Below are 25,056 nucleotides of genomic sequence, written 5' to 3'. Positions count from 1 at the left end.
ATGACAAAATCCTGAAATCAATTTGTATCATTATAGTCACTCTCCATAGTTGTTAAATCCTGGAGGGTGGTTAGGTTGAAAGACATGGCGAGAAGAATGAACAAACATAAATGTTCGTGCTGCTGCCAAGTTCAGAATCACCAATGCTGGAAAAAGTTACTACATGAAAAAGCCAGCTGGCTGCTGCTGGAATTACAAGGAAAGAAAAAAGGTGGGTTGACTGTTGGGAAGTAACAAAAACATTTAACCTTATTAAATATAGTCATTACTTACCTTAGCAGATGTGTTTTATCCTCATGCTTGGTATTCAATACAGTTGATGTAAGATTTACAGCCACAAGTGACAGTAAAGTAAGTAATTTTTTCAATGAACTTTTGTATTCAAATAACTTTAGGCTCCAAACTAACACCATATCTGGAATTTTAAAAATGTGTTGCCTTTCAGGCCTTAACTAATAAATTAGTTTTTCCTGGCTAAATTTAGATGTTACAGGTTACAATAAGTCAAAGAGCAAACAATTTCCTTACACTGAATTTTCTAATAAAAACCCAACAAACACACTCCCCCACACACATTAGGGATATTAACCTTATTAATGGAATTAAAGCAATTGTTTGTTGCATACTACACTTATTCTTTGCATTTAATTACTTCTGTTGGCTCAGAAAGGGTTTACAATATTAGGTAGAGACTTGGCAGTGAGTATAGAAATAAATACAAGTGAAAGGTCAGGAAAGACAAAAAAACCCTCCAAAATTCTGTCTACATCTTTCTCTTCCGTCTTCCAACACTACTTTTCATGAATATATTTTGGATCTTTCAATGGCTGAAGGGTAACTTTTGAAATTGCTCAGTTTTATTATAAATAACCATTTGATAAAGTTATTCAACTGTTAATTAAATACAAGACTGTCAGTTCCCTAGTAAGGACAAATTTCCTATTAAAATTCACCTCCAATTTTACATATTGAGCACCCCATCTTCCAGTCACTACGATCAGAATTTTTATTATGTTTAATGGCTAGTGTCACCAGACAGATTTTAGTTAACTTAACACTGACAAAGCAATATACTTGAAACAAGAAAAATACAGCTGATGAAATAAACTGATTGGCAGGATGACAGCTTCTTACAATACTGATAATCTGAACCATCGTTTCTCAACCTGTAATACGCATACCCCTGGGGGTATGCGAGACAGGCAGGGGTTACACAGGTACCCCAACACTCTCTCACCTTCTTTTCCTTTCTCTTGCCCTCTCTTGCTCCTTCCTCCTCTCAAAATTATGGTAAAAAATTTGGTGCGCTACACATTGCGCAATGCTTTAAATTCCCCAGTAATAATTTGGTGTGTTGTGCTTTGTGTGGCACTAGGTTCACCCCTCCTAGCTCTGGCCAACATCACCTCTAGTCCAGGTACATACTTAAGTTGTGCACCCCTGGTGTAAAAGGTGGCAACCCTAGCCACACCAAATCAGACATCTATCATGTCAGAGCCTTATATACACAGTCCTTCTTCCAACACATGGCACTCATTAGTCTGTAAATATAAAATCCCCTGGAAAATTGAGTGCTGGGGTACTTATTACGATTTTCAGAAGTTAGGGGGTACTTTCTACTTCAAAGTTTGAGAAACTCTGATCTAAACATTTCATATGCTTGCAGCTTTCAAGAAGATTTTGGCAGAGATGTGTACTATTTAAGCAAGTATGAAAAATAAATCAGGGCTATACAAACTAAAGAACTATTGGTTTGATTATGTTACTTATTTTTACATTGATTTTGTTTGAAGTTTTTGTTTGCAGCATTTGTATTCTAACTTTTATCTCTTTCCTGTATCTTTCTTCTTTACTTCTTGAATTTGAAATGGGCTGACAACTCTAAAATTATTTTAAATTAAGCAGCTGTGTACAATTACTAGTTAAAAGTCAGAGTGGTTTGTTTTCTGAAAGTAGCTTGCTTCCTTAAGCTTTTCAGCCTACCCTGAAAATGCAGCCTGGATTAATAAAAGGACTCAGATTGCCGTACTATTACCTTAATACTATAAGAAATGTACCAATTGTTCATCTTGGCTCCTTCAGTTATATTTTTCTTTATTAGGATCATATTTGATTATGGTGTTCATGACCTTGTTGTTCATTTATTTCTTAAGAAAAAGAGCTGTTCTGCTGGTTTAAGTACAGCATCAAGCAGCTCTCTTTATATTTGAAAAAATAATGATACTTAAGATACAATAAGAACTTAAACAACCAAAGAGCATAAAGGCTGGCACACTTGGAATGCATGTTCAAAGAAGAAAACCAACTGATCCAAAAAGGTAGTACTACTCTGTCTCTGTGATACCTTCTAACAAAATTCAATGATGAACACAGCATATTAAGAATTTAACCACAATTTTTTCTGTCAAACATCCCAGGAAAAAAAACTACAAAATATACCACATACTTCTTCTGTTTTGCATGTATAACTTCTATTCATATTAAAAGGGCATTTATGCAACTTAATATATTCCTTTGATCAGAACTAAATTTGTGATTCTGCAGATGTCAACGCAATTTTTGTTTCAGCTTTAATGGGTCCACAATTTTGCTTCAGATATTTGCAAGAGCTACCTCCCCTCCCCATTTTAGGTTTTTACTCATTGCCTGGGGTGGGGATGGGACAGGATGGGGGGCAGGGGGAATAGAACAAAACCCAAAGAAGTATAATTCAATATTTTAAGAATCTATGAGGGCTCTTTTCATTACCGATGTTTATATGAAATCTACTTTGCACAGAGGATACTTAAAATTGCTTTTTAGGCTGCCTTTTAACCCAGAACCTTTTATAATGCATCACTGAAATACAGGAACCTTTAGAAAGCTGTGCTGCAAACTAACAGAGCAATTTGAAGAAGAGTAGTGTAACACTAATTATTCAGATTAAAATACTGTGAATTTCCACAGAAGATAGCAGTTTACATATACCGTAGTACTAAAAAAATAGGGTGGAAATGCACACTATCAACAGAGATTCTACTTGAAAATATAATGTAGTTCTGAGAACCTACAATAAGTACTAGGAATGATTTTATCCATTTTTGACAACATGTGGAGAACAACATTCTATGTATTCTATACTCAAAAGTTTAGTATGCTCAAAGATAGAGTGGGTGCATCTACACAAGATGCTCTACTGCTCAGTAGAGCAAATTACTACATAGTAAGCGTCACCATGTACAAGTGCAGACCCTTATTGCACAGTAATTTGCTCTACTCAGCAGTTAATTTGCAACCTGCAAATGCAAGTAACAAATTAACTGCTGAGTAATTACTGTGCAGTAAGGCATGTCTAGATGGCTGACCAGGAGCAATTTTGCTCCTGGTCAGCCGGGCAACAGGGGGCGGCAGATTGCTCCCTGGCCCTGGGAGCTGCCTGCCGCTGGGGTGGGCTCCACCATCAGAGCTTGAGTGGGTACAATGTCCCTCTGCCCTGGCAGCAGGGAATTCCCTGTCCCAGCTCCACGATTGCAGAGCTGGGGCTGGGAAGCTCACTGCTCAATGAGAATTCCCCACCCAGCCTGGAGCTGGGTGGGACCTGCCCCAGACTGGTACAGTTGCCAGCTAGCTGCAAGCTGCAAGGGGAAGTCTGCATGTGCACACTTCCCTGAGCAGCCTGGGAATGGCCAGGAACTGTCGTTATCTGGGGCAGGTCCCAGCCCCGTAGCTTTTTCCCAGCACCATGCCCCAATTGGGCGATTGAAGGATGATCCTGCCTTGAGTAGAGGGCTGGACTAGATGCCTTGTGAGATTCCTTCCAGCCGTATTTTCTTTCCTATGATCCTAAGAATAATGTAGCTTGATAAGAAATTGTCTTGATACTAGGAAAACCAATTTGATATGCAGTTACGGTACAGTACCATTCATTTGAAAATACCAAACCAACTTTAGCCCGACTCTGAAGTGTGACTATTATTTACAAGGAAATCAATGTAGGAGGACAAGTTTTCTTTTTCAGCCTCAGCTTGAGACCACTGTTTACTAAATGCAGCCTGTTTATTTCAAGTGCAAATGCATCCAATTGCTTGCTGATGGGAAAATGACATTCCATTCCTACAAATATCCTACTTTTAAGCTAGGCAATAGAAACAAAACAGTAGGACACCCTACTTGAACTCCAAGTTGTCTCTGGGATAGCAAACTTAGATACATTTTTAGTTCAGTGCTATTCCAAAATGTTTTCAAGTGCTTTCAATATTTTCATGGTCATTAATAAAATAGCCACATAGCTACCATAGAAAAAACTACACATGAACACTATTGAAACAATGTCAGCTACATAGTAACATCCCATGATATCAGTTCTTTTAATCTGTTTGTGTTTGAAAAACGCCAAACTGTTGGGAAATACTACAAATATATAGTATTTATTTGAATCATGGTCATGGATTTTCATTGCTCTCTATATTTTTCAATGGTGTATTTCAAAATCATAGCTATCACTGGATTAAATACTTAGTATGAAAATATGATAGAAGTAGGAATACATCTCCTGACTAAATTGTTGCCTTTTTCATCCTGAGATCATACTTTTTCAAAAAGGACAGAAAAAAAACCTAACATGTTTGGCATCCTACTAATCTACGAAACAGGTTCTACAGAAATTAATTCAGATTATTACACTGGAGTAGGTTGATCCATTACTCCTAATGCCACTTATAATACCTGACAACTCTAGATGGCCAGTTTACCTGAACAGAAATTTTATATGCTCTCAAAATTTCATTTATATTGCATAGATTAGGTTAGACCGATAATTAAACTATGTATGACCAGATAAAAACTGATACAGTTTTGCACCTTTCTGCATTCTGGGCAGACATATTAAAAGTAGCTGAACTTTAATAAAAATCCTTGAAATATATTCCAGTATATAACTAAACAAACAATGAACATTATCTGATGTGCAAAAGCCAGTATCAATATTAGAGGCATATCCTTTCTTGAGGATGACACAGATATTTGTAAAAGGATCAGCTAATCCTTCTCATTCAAACTGGTCCAGCAATCAGGCAACTTTGATTAAGAAGGTTTCCTCTCTGCAAATCAACTCACGAGTTCTCAAACTCTTGATTCAGTTGAGTAATTCTTATTCTTCACACTGTTGTTATCAGATGCAACGGAAGCATTCAGCTGTGCAAAATAGCTCTTATTAAATATGCTGAGGAAATACGCATTTAGCCCTAACTTTAATAAATAGATCATATAAGACTACAACAAACATTTTAATTAACAAAGATTTTACTGAAGAATGGCTTCTCAAAGGCAAAGGCAAGGATGCCCACACATTTGTTTCATTAAACTCTGGACACACGTCCTAAAATCATGTCTAGACATCTTGGGTATTAAAGAAATAACAAACAAAATTCCATTATATGCTGACTTCTCATTGTTTATCTTTTTTCATCTAACTTTCATCTTGGTTCTTATTAATATCATTGACATCCAATATTATATCTGACTGTAAGATAAATTACCACATTTAAAACCTTACTATTTTACCCTGCAGCCTCTTGTAATAAACAAAACCAAACCCTATTGTGCATTAAGAAAAGGAGAAAACATTTTTTGGATGTGGACTAAGAAATATGATTCATTATTTCCTATATTTAAAATATAGTGTTGAACTTTCTTTTTCACTTGAATTATGGAACAAGTAAAAGAGGTTCCAGCTTACATACAGATCCAAGATAATACCCATATTATTAAATCAGCATAAATTTAACAACTAATATGGATAGTAATTAGGATATGTGCAGCATCACCAAGGACACTACATGCTTGTGATTCTTCTCCCTGCTTCACTGATTTTGCTATGCTTATAAAACCTAATCTAGATTCAATTGTACTTGTATAGGTTATCCAAATTATAGAAACTTTTATACTAATGTAACTGCATCCATGTTAGGGCTTTTTGCTGAACTATTATCCTAGTATGACTATATCTGCAAACCTGTCTTTACATATACAGTCTTACAGCTTTTCCATCTTTCAGACTTACTACTCTTCTCTGTTCACTTTTCATGCATTCATTTTTGTAAAATCCACCTAGAATACACTTCCCATCACAGAAATAAAACATAAGCAGAGTTCAGCTACATGCAAATCATTAGCTAAACATCCATTTTAGGTTGTATAAAAGTATTTCTAACACATAGTAATCAAAGAAGAGAAGGTGAAAAGCTCAGTAGATAATGGAATCTCTGTAGCACGGTGTCGGAGGGGCACAGAGTATGGGCGCAGTCCTCAACGTCCTGGGGACTTGTAAGTGTATGTTGTGAGCCAACACTCCCCAGTCTTAAATGACTAAATCCTGCTCACAACCCAGTTTGCACACACTACATCTTGATGATTTTTTTGTTTATTCTTCAGGAGGTATTGTTTCCACGAAGGTCAATCATTAAGGCATTTGGCTTGTTCCTACTGGGGCTCCCTTTACACCCCAGCCATATGCCAACCAGTTGTTGCATCACTATCATTCGTTGTAAAATATTTTTCTCAAAACTGATTTGGCCTTTTCACAAAATTGACTCTTGTATTTATAATTTTTTTTAAATTTTATTTATTTATTTTTTACAGGTTCTCTCATCTCTGTTTGGCACATCTTACTTGACAAGGAAGCCGCCCACACCACTAAAGAGAGGCTGGGAAGACAGACACCCTGAGTGATCAGACCCAGGTGAGTACTTAATTCTCAGGGATTTGCAATCTTGCCAATTTCCCCCTTGCAAATTTGTCTCTCTCTATAATCTCTTTATGTTCTGTCATTTTAGTTCAGGTACTTGGCTTTACCTACCATGGTGGGATTTCACGTTCAAAAAGAAAAAACCCCAAAGACAAGCAAAGAAACTCCTAATTCAACAGCTCATGAGACACTGTCACCTTTAAACGTTTCTCTTTTCACATGTCTACCTCTGTTCCCTTCAGGGACTCAGAACAATATTTTCATTATTGCTGTTAAATGCCCTCTTTGTGCTTAAGCAGTCCCGAAGTTACTGCAAGAAAGCGATAAAAAAGCCCTTCTCTGTCTGTTGGGAGTCCTGCAGTTGCAGTCTCTTGGCTTCCAGGACTTACGCTGATGCTGCCATGCTTGGCAGAATGCTTCTCTACGTCACAGCTCCTCTGAGCTCTATGACCAGCATCCAGTCTCAAATCCCATCCCCAGAGCTAGGTCTCTGAGGCTTTATGGGGAGCTCATGCCATGTTCTGGCTCTCTTCTTCTGTAAGCTCCCAGCCTAGGTGAAGTCCTGACTGGAAATAGGTGAGGAGTGGCATGGGGAACCAATACAGAGGATGCGTCAGCTTTGAAAACAGGGTTCTGGCAACAGCGGCATTCCCCGCCTCAGCATCATGGCCACACATGCCAGTAAGTTCTGGCTCAGATCTTTCTTTTTCTGAAGAGCCTCTTCACATACAGCTACTTTACAGTTTTTGATTACTGGTTCACAATGATGAATAATGAAAAAAAAATGCAACTGGCTACAGGAAGGGAAAGTGTGTAAAACTGAAATGTGGAGCAATTTGCAACATGTTTAATTAAATTTACTTTGAATTCTGTGTGAAGAGGGGCAAGAGCAAATGCCTTTTTATATTTAAGAGGTTTCACCAGTGAATTGCATGTCTCAGCTCTCTTTACTCCATTGTACTTTCTGTCCAGTTTTGGCATTTCTCCCTTTTCCTTTTTTGTACCATTTCTTCCCCTTGAACATTCCTTTCCTTTCAACCATATCCTCCTCTATTATCTTTTTGTTTCTATATCAGGATCATGTTCCTCTTTCCCAAATGGAATCCTATTATCCACCACAATGAAATCTTCAGAAATCTGCTAATCAACTACCTGATTCATGCCGACTCCTTACAGGAATACTTCTTTTTTGACCATCTATACAACTATAAATCTAACAAAGAAGTAAGCTGCTGGTCAGAGCTGTATAAGACAATTTTTCAGCAGGTTTTATTTGTACAGATTCATGTAGCCATGGCTTTCATTAAAAATCTGAAGACCTTACCAAGATACAAAGCAAAGATTCAGATGGCTTTGTTTGAGAATCTGTATCGAAAGATATGGATGGCTTTCTTGAGATGCATTGATATAGGAAAGGATTGGAAGACTTATAAAAGCAACTCAGACAGAATGTACCTAGTTTCCTTAAAATCCATAAGTCAGTTTTGGGCTTGACCAAGGGCATGTAAAAGAAGCAGCACTTTAAAAATACTTAAGAAAGTGAGGGTGGATGACAGTCAACAACAACACTTAAAACTGGAACTAAACTTTGGGAATCAAAATATGTAGACAATTCCTCCTACGCAGCAGGTGAATGGAAGGATTCTAGAACAGCACTCCTGTTAAAAAATGTGTAAAGGCAGACAAGGTGGTTACTTCACCAGTGAAATTCAAAGCCATTCACCCCTTTGCTTTGTAGCTCAGTTAATGACTCCTAATATAGGTTGTGTCCTGTTTTGAAGATACAGCAAAGTCTACATTCAATTCTTGCTGAAAGCCCTGGAAACATGACCAAAGACAGGGAATGTCAAGGCAAAACCCTTAAGGTAACTGTTACTTGGCAACTGTACAATGTTGAAAAACTGCCCCTCCAGGGTAGGGCAGAAAGAATTTCCCTAGACAATCTGTGTTAAAGATGCTTGTAAAGGTATAAAAATATTTCCTGCCTTTGATTTTAAAAAAAAGCAATGATCAGTGAGAAAAATAACTGCACAGGAAAGAAAGGACTCTGGGTCAAACCCATGGTTAATCTAGGTCAGTATCGTTATCTGCAACAGATAGCTTTCCAAGGATGTTTCACTCTAATTCATAATAATCTAAACTGTAGAGATTTTCTATGCTTTGCAAATATTTGTTGCATGCATTAAACTAACATAACAATGGATACTTATTCATATAAATTCCACTCCCAATCTGAATCTTGCTCTCAGTCTCAATATTATCTTATGGCACTAAGTGTCGAAGTCTAATGATGAGATGTGGAGTGGGAAGCTCTTCATATCAATTTTGAATTTGTTGCCAACCAAATTCATTTCCTGATAGCTGAAGAATAGAAGTTCCAGTACTACCCTTTCAGTACCCTTTAAAAAAAACAAAAAACCAAAAACAACACCTTTTACTCACTGGGCACATTCACATATTATTAATGTAGTTGAATAAACTCCAGCACAGTTTGCACCAGAGTTTAATGCTTCCAGGTACAATGTTTACATGTGTGCCTGGGACTGCAGCATGCCCTGGCTGGTAGGAGGGGGTTCAGCCTGCCAGCCCAAAGCTACTCCACTCTGGCTCAATGTGCTGCAGAGGGACTGACTGAGGCATGAGGGTGCTATAGTGCAGGGCTGGCCAGCAGGAAGCCCCTAGTGTAGCACCCTTGTGCTCCAGCCAGCCCTGGTCACAGTCTACATGCATGTTGCAGCACACTAAATAACTCCGCTGTAGGATAGTACTTGTGCTGGGCACTACTATCCTACAGTGATGTTAATTAGTTTACTACAGTCTAATAGCACCACACATGTAGATGACGACTCTTTACTGCAGAGCTAATTAGTCAACTCCACAGTAAAGCATACGTATAGATGCACCCATTGTGGAGTAAATTTCCAATTCATTATCTGCAGATGTTAAATTTTACTTCTGGCATTAAATCAAGACATTCAACAAATGAACTCTGTATCAGATAAAATGCACATAGAGGTTTAGCATGTTATATGGCTGTAACACTTGGTAAAGTCTGGTACCTTCAGTACAAATCAAATCAGATCTATACATGCCTGTATTTATCTTGGAATTCCACAAGGAGAAGGAATGAAAGCATCAAGTTACATTTTCAAGTTACCAGAAAGGTTTAACCAGCAAATCAGTTTACATCCAGCAAAGATACTTAAAAAAGATGAACGTGCACACTGCAAGTCTGTTTCTTGCGTAGAAAGCCAAAAGTGCTCCTTTCAAGAAAATGTGAAAAGATGTAACATGGTTATCCTTAGGCTCTTGCTCAGCATTGCAAAGTAGCTTCAGGAGATGTAGCTGCTTTCTACAATATCTCAAAAGCTATAGTTAATCCAAAATAATTTTTAAAAAGCCTTGAGGTATTTTATTTCTTTCAAGTGCTCTTTGCTTCTATTTCTGATTATAGAGGATGTGATGGGTACCTACGGTATTGTCTCTTACAATCTTATTTGTGTTTTTAAATTGAGGCTTTTGAGCACAGAATAGTTGGTCTCTAATTTACAGCTTTGTTACTTATATTCTTGACCCTTGCTAAGAGGAAGCATAGATTCATAGATTGCAAGGCCGGAAGGGACCTTGGAAGATCATCGGGTCCAGCCCCCTGCACCGAGCAGGAAGGATAATTGGGGGTCAGCTGACCCCAGCAAGGTGACTGTCTAGTTTCCTCTTGAGGATTTCCAGGGTGGGTGATTGTACCTCCTCTGAAGGGTGATTGCATCACCTCTGGAGCAGTTTTCCTTTATTTATGTTTTCCCATAGTGTTTCCTCATAGTGGATATGCACTTTAGTCTCAAAGGAACTCTCTATAACTTGATTAGTATAACTGAGAGATGTAGAGGAATAAAATAAGAAAAGCCTCAAATACTAAAATTCAAATCTCAAATACAGGCAAGATGCAACTAAGCAGTGACTATGGTACAGATCTATGCAAGGGTAAAAAACCCATTTCCTACCATTCACCCCCACCACACTGTATTTTGTCTTCAGGAAAGCAAATTAAATTATTTATAACACTACTTAGGGTGTCTAGTTTTAATCAAAAGGAACCTTCTAAAATAAATTAATCACACTTTCATAAAATCATGTATCAAAATAACTTCCATTTCATGGTATCATTTTGTAAAATTTAACTAATGTTTCTTATAAAGTGTTGTTAAAAACACACACACACATATACAAATATATGTGCACGCACACACACGTGTGCTCGCAGCCCCTCGCGCCCAGCCCAATGGAGAAAAATGCTTGTTATCAAATGATTTGTCTCAAGAGACCAACAGCCATACTGATACACACTAATGCTTTTACTCTTTACTGAGGGAAGAAGTTGCAAACCATGTAAGCAAGGCTCCCAAGTGAAGAACACTGGCACCTGGAGACCAAGTGAGCAGCTAGTAGCTATTCAAAATATGAAAATGCTTGAGTAGGTCCAGACACTCACGGAATCCATAAAGCAATATAAAAGGAAGAGCCAACTGAGTTAATGTTGTGTTGCATATTCTGGATTTTTTTTTTAAAGGCAACACAGATGCAATGATAGGAGCTATTTAGTTAGTGATTAAAGGTTCTTTATGTCTAGAAAGATTTGATGATGTATCAGCCTTTTAGAGCCTCCATAAATCTTACATACTTTATACCTTTTTAAAACTTAAATTAAACCTAATTTTTTTTAAATGCTTGAAGGCAAAAAGTACTCGATCCATGGAGCTGTGTGACACGCACAGTATTTTTAATTGAGAGATGTTTTCCCTTTACTAATCTTCTGATTTCTGGTACAGAAACGTATATGAAGAAAGCGGGATATTCAGTATGGCATTACTAAATACATAGAGATCATTCTGAGACCATAATGCAATACAAACTCTGAAACAAGGGAACAGGATTTTAAAAATTTAAGCACGAGGCAGGATATTTATGACTGCCTGCCTGCTTGCACAATGGCTCATGCTGGTATGGCAGCATCTGCCATTACCTGCATTTCAGGCTTTATATGTTGTCTCTCTAAATAAGGCAGGCATACACATCAAAAGGACAGCGTAATAATAATAATAATTCTTAAGCTGCATAGATAAATTCACGTGCATACTAAAATACAGAAAAACTCATTTAATGGGCCTGCAGTACACATAACACTTGAATTAAACCCCTGAATAGAATTCTTTTATAATAAAAGGCTTAAAATGCACTAAAATGGTAAAATTAAAAAAGTGGACTGATATTTTATAAGGTAAGTTTTAAAGAAATTAAGATGTACTTCCTACTGCAACTAGTAAGTGTTTTTTAAAGATACTTCAATTTCTTAGCTGTAGAAATCTTGTTATAAAAACCAAACAACAGTATATTAGATAACAGCTACAGAGATCTAATTATCTAAAGACTAAATACATCTAATTAAATTTATTTAGGGATTTAATCAGTAGGGGTTGTTATTTTAGTTTCTCTCCTGAATTATGGTATATTATCATATCTTTAGGTAATTAAAATATAACCATTTTATGAAGATTTATGAAACTGAATTTATCTTTCATATTTTGGTTTTGCACTAATCAACGAACATTTGAAACAAAGTGTTCCTCCTTGTCTAGTACATGCTCTGCAAGACTGTCTTGTTATACAACTGAGATCTTAAAAACTGGTAACTCTAACTGCTGATCAGAGCATGAAGCCTGTTGCAATACTCACCTTGTGCGCAGAACCCAGTAGCAGATAGCATGGGATATTATTTGCTCATCTAGAACCTTTTGTATTATAAAGCAGGATCCCTAACATAGTGAGAGAAATCATTAGGAGGGAATATAGGATCACTCATATCTGATCTTTCTTAAAAAAAAGTTTTGGCCTCTGCAACACTGAAATGTTCATATTCTGCAGTAATATACTACTTGTGCTTCAGGAAACTCATAGGACTAGTATCTTTTATATGCAAAATACATCTTCCGAGGAAAGAATGATTAACTAGGTATACATAAACTACAATGCCATTAAATGTACACCTGAATAATGAATATGAGTCTTGAAAACCATTTCAAACAGTTAACATATAATAAAGTTGTGTTCAGAGCTGCAATGTAGAATGGTCCATATACAATAATGACTATTACACTTATTATAAATTGTTGATGACAGTAGGAGTCAGTAATTATTTTTCACAAGAAACTACTGGATGGCAAAACTTCATTCTTGATAGTAACTTCAAAAAATGACAAATTATAATTACTGTCTCCAAGATATTAAAGACTTAAAAGACTACAGTAAATTGCAAATATAAATTGGTTTGGCTGCTAAGAGCTTCTATTAAAGTGTAATGTAATGTAAAGATGTAAAGAGCAATGTTAAATATGCAGGGTTGCATCAGAAATTTCTCTTTCCTTATACATAGCTTTGTTCACATTCTTTCACAGTATCAGATAAAATGAAGTTTAGCTCATGAAAGTTTGTGCTATATATTACATATACCTGCACACTTTAGTCTATAAAGGTACAAATCTACCCTGCCTTCTTTTAAAATATGACCTGTTTGCAGATAATGGACATTATGAGATAAATATAACAATGTAAGTATCAAGAGGACACTAAATGTTCAGACATTAAGGCAAGGGGCAAGGTATAAAATAACTAACCTTAGAGGACCATCAGTCAACCTGTCAGTAAACTCAAAGTCATGATCACAGATCCAGTTTGGCATAGAACAGACTTAAGTGCATTTTTAATTATGCCATTTTTTGATCAACTAATACAACCTGGGTTCCTTCCATTCATTTAACCTATTCTGTAGCACAAGTAATAACCAGGTTGACTGGTTATCATAATGTAGATGATGCAGTACTACTTGCTGAACCCCTGAATAGCTGAAGTATGTCTTGTGACCACAATTCACTAGATTCTGTTTTTCAATGATATACTGAGTTGGGTTGACCACTATAAAGCATTTTTCTGAGAAACTGAGTGTTTCTAAAGTCCAGATGTGCTATGACATAATCCAAGTCATGAGCGTGGAAACTGACTTAACTAAATGACAATAATGTTGGCAAATATCTAATCTTTTAAGATGTGGAGAATGCATACACTGGCCCTTGTGATAATATAAATAGATGTAAGCATGTACTGTCCAGCAAAAGAAAACTAAAAGAGATTGTCAATCAGGCAACTTCATCAGTTACCTGTGATTAAGCCTGATCTTGAATAAATACTGGCAAAAACATGGATTGCTTTAGTACACGACAAATCCCTCCTTCTTCTCCTAACTTCTTGGAAAAAAATCCATGACAATATTCAGAAGCTACTCATCTGTTCTGTCTTCAAATCTCTGCTTCAAAATGCCCTCTACCATGATGTCAACAAAATTCAGCCTGATCTTGACTAGAAGGATGGATAACTGACTTCTTCCTCTTCTACCTTTTCCTATTCGTTCTTCTCCATCTCAGTATAACTAACAAAACCATTACCACAGAACTAACAAAACTGCTACGCCTATGCATAGCCACCTCCCACCCAAAGGCTCCTGTCCATCTTCCCTTGTGCTACTATATATGACCCAAATAACTTATCCAAATGTGAGTAGATTTTTTTAGAATGGCAAAAGGTATATCTCTAATACCATAGTATTATCAAATGAAACATCATTACAAAGCAAGAAACTTCTTATTAAAATGCTTGGAAAGATTTTAAACATGGACAAAAATATATTTTTCATTAACATTGTTCCCAGAAATGGTTAAGCCATTTAGGATGAAACTTTCAGAGTCATCATAAGGTAGACATCTGACAAGCAAAATATCCAGCTTAAATTAATGAATCTTAGAAGCTATACATAATTGTAAACAAGATTTTATAATGAAAAGTGCTAGACAAGCATCACTTCAAACTCCATCTACAATATTATTCAGTGTAGGTACCACTAAAATAAACAGAGGAATGCTATTTTCAAATTTAGTAGTTAGAAATATGGGCAGATTTTGCCTATATGCCAATACTAGCATCCTCCCAGACCTTACTGCAAACTACCATGATATTTAATACAGACTTATATGTTAGATTAGCCTCCTGAATCAGTACATCCATTTTAGAATCCTGTTTAGCAGATAGTTAGTGACCATCTCAGTAATCTATATGGAACTCATGGAAATTATAGGGACTCTGAAAATATTACAGAGTTTTGAGATGCTTTTTATTTTCTAATAGTGTGACAACACAAAACTGAACAGAAGACAGCTTGTGATGTTACAGAGATAGTGCAGAAGGCAATGATACTACATGGTTTGAGAAAGAATTAAGAAAGGAAAGATGTTTGGGTTTTTTTGTTTTTAACTGCTTGAAGAAGGGATAGATTATAGAACATAATGGAGATTAGACTGCCTTGAGTGCAGTGCTGCATTCATTCTCTCTTTCTGGCTGAGTACCTTGAATATACTGTATGCTGCAAAAATTTCCCAATAATGTGCAAAGAATTCATTCTCTCTACTTGTTCCATGTTATTGATTGCATGTGATGATACAGAAATTAGATGCCTGTATAAAACTTACTATTTAAATCCAGAAGACTGTAAGAAGTACAATAATTATATAAGAAAATGTGACTGGATAGATGTACTAAAATACTGAATGTTAGCTCAAGTTTCTTCAGTTGATGGAAGACTCTCAAAATGCATTGAATTTAGCTATTTGGGACACTACACATTATATGCTAGCAGGGCTAGGGAGCAGAGCAGTAAAGATCTCTTACTGTGGGTCCAGAATTGTGATTTATAGCCTTGGTATGGGCTCACATGAAGACCCTCCTAAGCAGCCTCTGCAGTACAATGATACCTAGCCATTTGAGCTGGTGACTCTAGATGTGATGCTAGCCATAACATTCCCTTATATGCTGCTTATGACTGAAAATGGCTTGCCTTAACAATCAACCATTGGAGATACTGATTGGAAAAGTGGGCAGAAACTGTAAAAATTTATTTATAAGTTTTTCATTAATGTAAGGCAGGTCAACAACTGCTAAATGGGAAAGAGCGACCTCAGGAGTACCCAATCACTAATTGCCCGGAGAGGTAAAGGGGCCTGTCAATTTGCCACTAAAAGCTGTCCAAATAAAAGGGGGTGGGGAGGGAAGTAAAGGGAAGACAACAAGAAAATCTAAACAGAACCAAAAGGATTTTTCCAACCTCGAGGCCAGTTCAAAACCTAGAATTCCAAGCAGAGAGAGAAGAGGCCATTGGTTAGCATAGACTGAAACAGCAACTATGCAGCAGGCTCCAAGACCTTCAGGGATAGTTTAGTTGATCTACACAATAACTTAAGTATTGAAAAAAGACTGTGCAGTTTTCCTTTGTCAGGAAACTGGATGAAAATACAGATGAATATATAAATAGTAATTTATTTTTTTATTAATCGCAAAGCTATTTTGCTATAAACACCAGACTTCTCATAGACAACAAGGATCAGGAGAAGAGCAAGCAAACCTGTCTTGTTTTGTCACATCCCTAAGGCCAAGAGTAACTTGTTGGCCCTCCACAAGTGAAAGGCAAATGGGGAAAAGGGTTTGCAGGGGTAAAGCAAATTAATGAGAAGAAAAAAGAAACCGAAAAGTGAAGAGTGACTAAAGAACACAGAAGGAAAAGGGCTAAAAATGTGGTAATATAAGCAAATGGTAAACAAGCATAAGGAAAAAAATAATCTGGGAAAGGAAAAACTGCTTCGAAAAGAAAGGTGAAATGGAAGGAAGGGAAATCAGTTTTTCGGTGGTGGACTGAATATACGGAACATATACATCAACCCCTTGCACCAACATAATGAAGTAGAAAAACTGGGTCTTGTACACTTGAGACCAGAACTTTTTGCAAACACCACATTTTAGTTCCCTGTTTGTTCAGGTGCTCAAAGGAAAATTTGGAAGGTGATGTACATACCAAAGAGAGCTTATTGTCTGTAAGAGATTTCAGGTCAAAGAAAGGCTGAAGATATTCACAATCAATTTACATTCCCCAAATTTCCTCAATGCCTCTATGAACATTTGTTGTCCCTCATGAAAACTAGTTGTTCTGCGTTTATCTCAAAGAACATCTATTGCCTTTAATTAAGCATAAGCCATACGAAATTACTGTCAACATAATAGATGCTATTGAGTCAACTGCTTCTCCAAAGGAACAGTGCTTAATTATATTTTTTTCTAGCGGAACTGGGAACCAGACTGGCTGGAGTCACATATCACTTGTTCCTAATCTCTGTAGCACCCCCTCCAGCAGGCCTGCATAAGGTATAAATACTTTTAAAATAAATAAAAACTCCACAGTTTTGATGCTGGTATACTAGCTAGCTCTTGAAGAGGAGATAATGCACCATATACTCCTTAGCCCATCCTACTCACCTATTCCACAGGATAGGGAAAAGAGTAGCTCTAGCGAGTTGGTGACTCTCTTCCCTTTTATTAAGGAATTTAGCTTAGCCCAAGCTTATGCACACCCTTGAGGCTCATTACAAGCAACACACAATACAGACCTATGTAGCTTAAGTTTATGCAAAATTTAAACCTTTTAAAGAGGAAATATTTAGCAAACCTAAAAAAATTATTCATTTTATAAAGTTGATGGAGACATTCACTATATCAAAACAATATTAGATGTATCATAAATCTGTGGTCTGATTTTTAAAATAGACAAGACTAATGTTGGGACATAAGCTTTAGTATAATATGTAAATCCGAAAGTAAAAATGATACCTTCCAGATGTATTTCTTAATATGGCAAGAGCATCTGGGTAGCCATCCATGTTGTAATCTCCAATGTGAAGCGTAATTGGAACTGAAAGTTCACTTGCAGATGGATCATTTTTATAAGGTACAAAGCCCCAGAGTGTGTCTTTATTTTGAAAGTTCTGCAACACTGGAATCCACTGTAAAAGCAAAGAAAAAAAGTCTGAGGTAAGCAGGTATGCTTTATTTGTTTAAAGTACTTTATGCTACGAAACAGAGATCATGACTTAACAGCCATTTCAGAGTACTTGTCATCAAGGAATATAAAGACCTTAAACATTCCTATGAGGGTAATAGCTAATATACCGGAATTACTTCACCTGTCTCTGATGGAACAAAGAATCTGATTTGTATAGATAGTTATTCAGGAATAGCTGTTAGACCTTAAAATGTATATTCTTCCTGCATCCAGTGCTTGAGTCCCCTCTTATGAGCAGTTAAGAACCCTTGATTCTTGCTTAAGCAAATGAGATTTGAGGACATTCAGCATTTAGAGGTTCAGGACCTAACAACAACATAGCAGTAGAATACACTGAAAATTCAAATTCAAATTAAATACTCTATCTGAAACTACAAAGGAAATACAGAGTAAATTCTCTAAGGCAGAAAGAGTTGTCATAATTAAACTATTCCAGCAGCTGATAGGGAGTCAAGTCATTAGGGTTTCCCTTTACAAAAAGATATACAGTCTTTGAAATGATGCACCTTGTTTTTTAGCAAAGCTTTGACATTGTTTTCCATGCCATTTTAATTAGTAAGCTAAAAAAGAGACCAGATGAAAGCACTGTAAATGTGGATACATAACTGGTTGAAACATCATGCTCAGTGAGTAATCAATCATCAACAGCTCAATGTTCTACCTAGGAAGAGGGAAGTGGTGTTCCCTAGGGGTCTGTACTGGATCCAGTATTGTTTTACATCTTCGTTATTTTGGACAATTGGACTAAGCCCATGCTTAGGAAATTTGGAGATGACACCAAGTTGGGCAGAGTCTCAGACACTCTGAAGGGTAGGTCTAGGATACAGAATTACCTCAAACTGGGGAAATGGTCTGAAATCAACCAGATGAGATTCAACAAGGACAAAGTGCACAGTCCTGCACTTGGGATGGAAAAATTACATTAGCTAGGTTGCAGTACTACGGAAAACAACCTGGGGGTTAACAATAGACCAGAAGCTGAATATGAGCCAACTGTGTGCTCTTGTTACAAAAAGCAAGCAGCATACAGGGCTGTATTAACAGGAGTGTCACTTACAAAACAAGGGAAGCAATTCTTCCACTCTATGCTAAGGCCTTATCTGGAGTACTACATCCAGCTTTGGGTCCTACGCTTCAAGAAGGATGTGGGCGGATTGGAAAGAGTCCAGCAGAACAAAAATGATTAGACACCTGGAAAATATAACTTATGGTAAAAGGTTGAAGGAACTAGAATTACTAAGCCTGGAGAAGAGGTGACTAGGGGCCTATTATAGAGAGGAAGGAGATATACCATTATCTGTGGTCTCAAGGGACAGAACTTAGGGCAATGGCCTCAAACTGCAGCAAAGGAATTTTAGGTTGGTGATAGGAAGAACTAACTGGTCAAGCACTGGAACAGGCTACCTAGGGAAGTTGTAGAACAGAGGCGGGCAATTATTTCAGGCGGAGCGCTGCTTATCGAGTTTTGGCAAGCTGTCGAGGGCCGCATGGGTAGCTCCACCCCTTGACAGGTGCCCTGTCTCTTGGTTGCCATCTTGTGACTGGAAGCCCTACCCCCTAACCCCTGTCCTTTGCCACCAGAAGTCCCTCCCCTTGCCCCCAGAAGTACTCCTTTCAGCAAGGGCCATCTCGGAACCAGAAAAATACAAAATTATATTCTAAAAAGTGAACATCTACAACATTCAATAATTTGATTTCAAAAAATATTTTTGTCCTGATTTACATGTAGATGCATGGGTATGGTGGGTGTGCAAGTGGGACTCACCCTACGAACACACACTGTCCCTCCCTCCCTGTGCATGAGTGTGCGCACACACACACCCACCCACCCCCAACCTCCTGCTCCTGGCCATGGGGTACTGGCATGGGCCCCGTGTTCCCACTGTTCGACGATGCAGTTGGGAGCTATGTGGTGCCACAGTAATGCGCTGGCAGGAAAGCAGGGAAATGGCTGGGGGTGGGGCGAGGCTGGGATGCTGGGTCCTACTGCCAGCTCCCCCTGGATCCTACTGCCCCTGACTCCTGTCATCTTTGACAGGCAGCCAGGAGCAGATAAATATTAATTTTCTAAATTTTGTCTGGCCCATGGGGTCCCTAAAGACTGTCCTGGATGGCAGATCCAGCCTGTGGGCCATATTTTGCCCACACCTGCTGTAGAATTGCAATCCCTGGAAATTTTGAAGAGTAGGTTGAACAGACACTAGGCTGGGATAGTTTAGTGAGGGGTATTCCTGCCTTGAGCAAGGGGCTGGACTAGATAACCTCATGAGTTCCCTTCCAGCCCGATGAACCTATGAAGCATTAAATGTTTCCAACTAAACAAAAGAATGCCACACTAATGATTCATTAATACTGTTACTGATAACAGCTTGGCATGCCTTAAATATGTTTCTATCCAAGTCCTCGTATAACCCTCTTAAATCTGAAGAATCATGATAAGAGGACTGTATGAAGGCTCTAGGTCATAAGTCAGAATGTGTTTTACTTGGAAGTATATGGATGTACTTCTGCTGTCTTTCAGTAAATCTGACATAATATGAAGCTTGGCAAGTTTTCCTTAAGATATGAGGCCCCTTTAGCTAATTTACATCATTCCAGAAGCTCAAAAGCAACTTGAAAAGCTGGTCTTTTCAGGAGTGGCTTTCCCCTCACATCTTCAATACTTCAGAAGCAGTATAGGTGAAAAAGTCTTGCAGTCTGTACTGTAGGTGACATCCTGGGAGTTTGTATAAGAAGTATAACAACAAGAAACCTGTTGCATGCCAGTTTATTATGACCACAAGAATGGTTCGATGGGGCTGGCAGGCAGCCAGAAGCATCTTAGAACTATTTTAGAATTATGCCGTTTACACTATGGCCAAACTGATTCTAATCTTAGGAGGAGGCTAATTTCTGGTTTCTGAACAGAAGATGTCTGTGCATGCTATTTGACACATTTGAAATACCACAGGATATACAGCATCTTTGAGAGTCTTAAAACTGAAGACTAATGAAATAACTTAATATAGTGTGCTTTTTTTTTTTTTTTTAAAGGGCTTTAACATTTACTCCCCCCTCCCCTGTTTTTCAGTATTTTTTTTGAGTTTGTAAACCGCTGGATATTTGAAAAGTCTAGTACAAAGAATGCCAAAGAGCAATACGTGTTGTAAACCTTCAGATGTATATACCTATGTGCATACCTAAAAAGGAACAGATTTCCTTTCACTGATTTATTGGACAGAAAAATATATAAATAGTACTGTTGGAAAATACTGCAGTTTAAAAAAAAACCAAACTAACTGGAGTCAAAACAATGAAATACAATGACTCATTCTTTAACTCATTCAAAAAATGTTAATAGCAAAACACAAGTTATTATAGCTATAAAATTATAAAATATAGCTAAAGTATTATCATATATGTATTCTAAATGTTCTGATATCTGGTAATGTGATTTTACAGAATACTAGGCAATTTTTATTAATTAAAATACCTCATAAAGAATAAATACTTAAAATTAAACTAAATTGTTATCCTGTTTTAACCCCACAGGAAGTTTACTTTATAAACAGCAGTATTTAAATGTATACTTTATTGGCACTGAAATGCAAATACACTGCACAAATAGAAGAGTAAAACTGAATCTTTACATATTGCAATTAAGTATTTTAATGTAGGACCTACATTCTGAAGGCAGATCAACTTTACTTCTATGTGCATGTATCAGCTGCAAGAGCTTTTAACATTGGCAGTGTTAGAAATGTTACCAAAATAGTAGTTTTAGTTGATCTACAGCTTGACTATCTGTTTTTTCCATAGACATCAGGGCTGGAAGGGACCTCGGAAGATCATCGAGTCCAGCCCCCCGCCCAAAGGGCAGGAAGTCAGCTGGGGTCATAGGATCCCAGCAAGATAAGCATCCAGTTTCATCTTGAAGGCGTTCAATGAAGACACTTGAACCACCTCCGGTGGCAGGCTGTTCCAGACCTTGGGGGCTCGGACTGTAAAGAAATTCTTCCTTATGTCCAGCCTGAAACGATCTTGAAGTAGTTTGTGACCATTCGACCTCGTCATCCCTTGGGGCACCCTGGTGAACAAACGTTCCCCCAGATGCTGGTGGTCACCCCTGATAAACTTGTAGGTGGCCATCAGATCACCCCTGAGCCTGCGCTTTTTCAGGCTAAAGAGCCCCAGGGCTCTCAGCCTGTCATCGTAGGGTCTGCTTCCCTGACCTCCGATCATGCGCGTGGCTCTTCTCTGGACTCTCTCAAGCTTCTCCACATCCTTTTTGAATTGTGGAGCCCAAAACTGGACGCAGTACTCCAGCTGCGGCCTCACTAAGGCCGAGTACAGGGGGAGAATGACGTCCCGGGATTTGCTTGAGAAGCATCTATGGATGCAAGCCAGCGTTTTGGTCGCTTTACTAGCCGCCGCATCGCATTGCAGGCTCATGTTCATCTCGTGGTCAATGATGACCCCCAAGTCTCTTTCTTCCATAGTGCTAGCCAACATAGCTGGGCTATGATGCTCGATCGCTTCTGACTCCAGTGTCCACATCATTAATGAAGATGTTGAACAGTATGGGTCCAAGGACAGAGCCTTGGGGGACCCCACTGGTCACAGGACACCACGATGAGTGACTTCCATCGATTACTACCCTCTGGGTCCGACCCCGGAGCCAATTTTCCAGCCAGTGGATCGTGGAGGACCCAAGGCGACAATTGGCCAGTTTCTCCAAGAGGCAATCATGGGTCACCAGATCGAAGGCTTTTTTGAAGTCAAGATATATGACATCAATCTCTTCTCCCTTGTCCAGGTGATAGGTCACCTGGTCGTAGAAAGAAATGATATTGGTCAAGCAAGATCTACCCGTGACAAACCCATGCTGGCTATCCCTTAAGATGTTGGCGTTGGCCAGTCCATTAAGGATGGCCTCTTTAATAAACTTTTCTAAGATCTTCCCCGGGATATAAGTCGGCTGATGGGCCTATAGTTAGCTGGATCCACTTTCCTCCCTTTCTTGAAGATAGGCACCACATTGGCCTTCTTCCAGTCTTCGGGCACTACACCAGAGCGCCAAGAGTTTTCAAAGATCCGTGCTAGAGGCTGGGCTATGATGCTCGCCAGCTCCTTGAGTACCCTGGGGTGAAGACTGTCAGGGCCGGCTGACTTGAAGGTATCCAGCTTCTCAAGATGTTCCTTCAGAAAGTCAGCATTAATGGAGGGCATTATACTGTTGACATAGTATAATTTTATTCTTGTAGCTTATTTTAAGTATACTAAAAAAAGAAACAGAAAACAAAAGAAACCCTTAACCGCTGCTTACAGATGTTAAAAAAACCCCAAACCAACCAAACAATGGTGTTTTAGAGGCACAGCATTAGTTGGACATCTATATTGACTGGGCACCTTAATCAAGCTTTTCTGGCACTTTTACCTAATAGATTATTTGAACTAGCTTTAGATAAAGCGCAAAAAAGCCTCACTGAAATGCCTGATCTATATAGATGCTGTGGAGCAGGGCTGAACTAATATGTTGCTTTTTCCAGTAGAGTGTATTTTTGTCTGTTTTTTTTTTAAACATCTGTAAGCAGCCAATATGGTCATTACATTTGTAGGACTGTGTAATATAAGCAGGCAAGATTAACTGTTGCCTTGTAAATCTAAAAGGCATAATATGTTCTGTAAGGCAGAATAGAAAGAATATACTCATGTCAAGTAAATCTGCTGTTTACTTCTGCAAATGATACAGTAGATTATTATTCTTATTTCTTGTTACATTAAGAGACTAAAATAAATTTTGATTATCTATGCCTTTGCTCCAAGAAATGTATACAGGTTGATGGATATTACAAAGCTACTTTAAATCTTCTCATTCTATGATTTCTGATTGAAGAAAAAAAATAGGAGCATCCTTTACACATGTAATTACTTAACAGTAAAATTTCTATATTGGATGAAAAGACTGAAGTTGAACAGTTTGAAAACCATAAGAAATCTTAGCACAGTGTTTTGTTATACCTCATTATGTGTTCATTTTACAGAATTAAAAAGTAAAATGCATCTAGGGTAAAATTTCTATAAACACCTATGAGACAGAAGTCTAAGTTCCATTTTAAAAAGTGATTTGGACACTTAGAAACCCAGGACCCATTAACCTTCAATAGGACTTGGGTGCCTAAAAGCCTAAATTCTTTTGTAAATGGGACTTTGGAGAAAAATTTCCAGAAGCTCATGTCTCAGTCCTACTCCTTCCTCTCATTAGTTTTTCCATTCTTTGGTCTACAGGATTAAATACATTAGTAGTTTCTTTATTAGAACTAGCACTGATATAAGCATTAGAGTAGACTAGATTCAGGAGTTTTATTATGGGCAGAAAGAAGATAGGTCCTTATACTGACAAAGCAAAGTAAGCAAAAAGTAACTGAAAAGTAAACTTTTTGTTGTTTCTGTGCTTGCTTGTGGGAAAATGTGACATTTCTAGCTAGAGTGGCTGCCCTTGATGACAACCTGGGCAGAAAAGAGAAGATGAAATTTGCAGATGACAAGTTTCCTGTGGATGGACAGAGAGATACTCCCAAGATAAACGATGCAACACCACTCAACAATTACATAAACAGCTGGAAGAGAACAACGTCAGCCAACAAATTTCTGCAGGTATCTCAATAGAGACCTCTTCCCAATACGCTGCTATGGTCAAAAGGAAACAAAATGGTAGGATGCATAATGTTAAGGAAGGACAGAAGATAGGGAACATTAAGAAGTCAACAATGGTGCACCTGCATCTGGGAACAGATGGATCATAGATCTGATTTCCTCAAAATTGCTCCATTGGAAATACGGGTTTCCCTTGCTTTATGCCAGGCTTGTCCAACATACGGCATTTTCTGTGGCCCGCGGTGCTGCGACAGGAAACGAAAGTAAACACAGTTTACTTTTGTTCCCACCCCTTGTCCCTCCCCCAGCAGCTTACTAATGGGTGCTGAAGGGCTTGGGAAGGAACAAGGCTCCCACACATACCGTGTCAGCTTGATGTTGCCGACGCAGTGCGCGTGGGAAGAGGAGACCCATGTGCCGCTCACCGCAGGATGAGGCCAGCCGGGGCAGCAGGAGCTCAGCTGCACTTTCCCCCTACCTGTGTCGGTCAGTCCCGAGCAGCACACAGCTCTGCCGCCGCCTCTGCTGGCTGGTGCTGACCCAGGCAGGTCTGTCCCATCCGGAGCAGCATGCAGCTGAAGCCGGATTCCCACATGCTGCTGGGGACGGGAGGAGTCCGGCTGGGTCTGCACCGGCCAGAAGCAGTGGCGGAGCCGTGTGCCGCTCGGGACTGACCCGTGCAGGCAGGGGGAAAGGGGAGCTGGGCCCC

General features: G+C 38.4%; 1 protein-coding gene across 2 annotated transcripts in view; it reads right to left on the bottom strand.

The window, feature by feature from the left end:
* ITFG1 (integrin alpha FG-GAP repeat containing 1) overlaps positions 1-25,056 on the bottom strand; it is a 219,301-nt gene that overhangs the window by 92,514 nt on the left and 101,731 nt on the right. For both annotated transcript variants that reach the window (XM_006034335.3, XM_025216323.1), the window contains exon 10: positions 17,480-17,652. In XM_006034335.3, the coding sequence (XP_006034397.1) occupies positions 17,480-17,652 (173 nt within the window). The remainder of the gene's footprint in view (positions 1-17,479; positions 17,653-25,056) is intronic.

This window comes from Alligator sinensis, unplaced genomic scaffold (genome assembly GCF_000455745.1).
Source record: "Alligator sinensis unplaced genomic scaffold, ASM45574v1 scaffold827_1, whole genome shotgun sequence".
In the NCBI taxonomy this organism is placed as follows: domain Eukaryota; kingdom Metazoa; phylum Chordata; order Crocodylia; family Alligatoridae; genus Alligator; species Alligator sinensis.
This window is presented reverse-complemented; position numbering and strand designations above follow the sequence as displayed.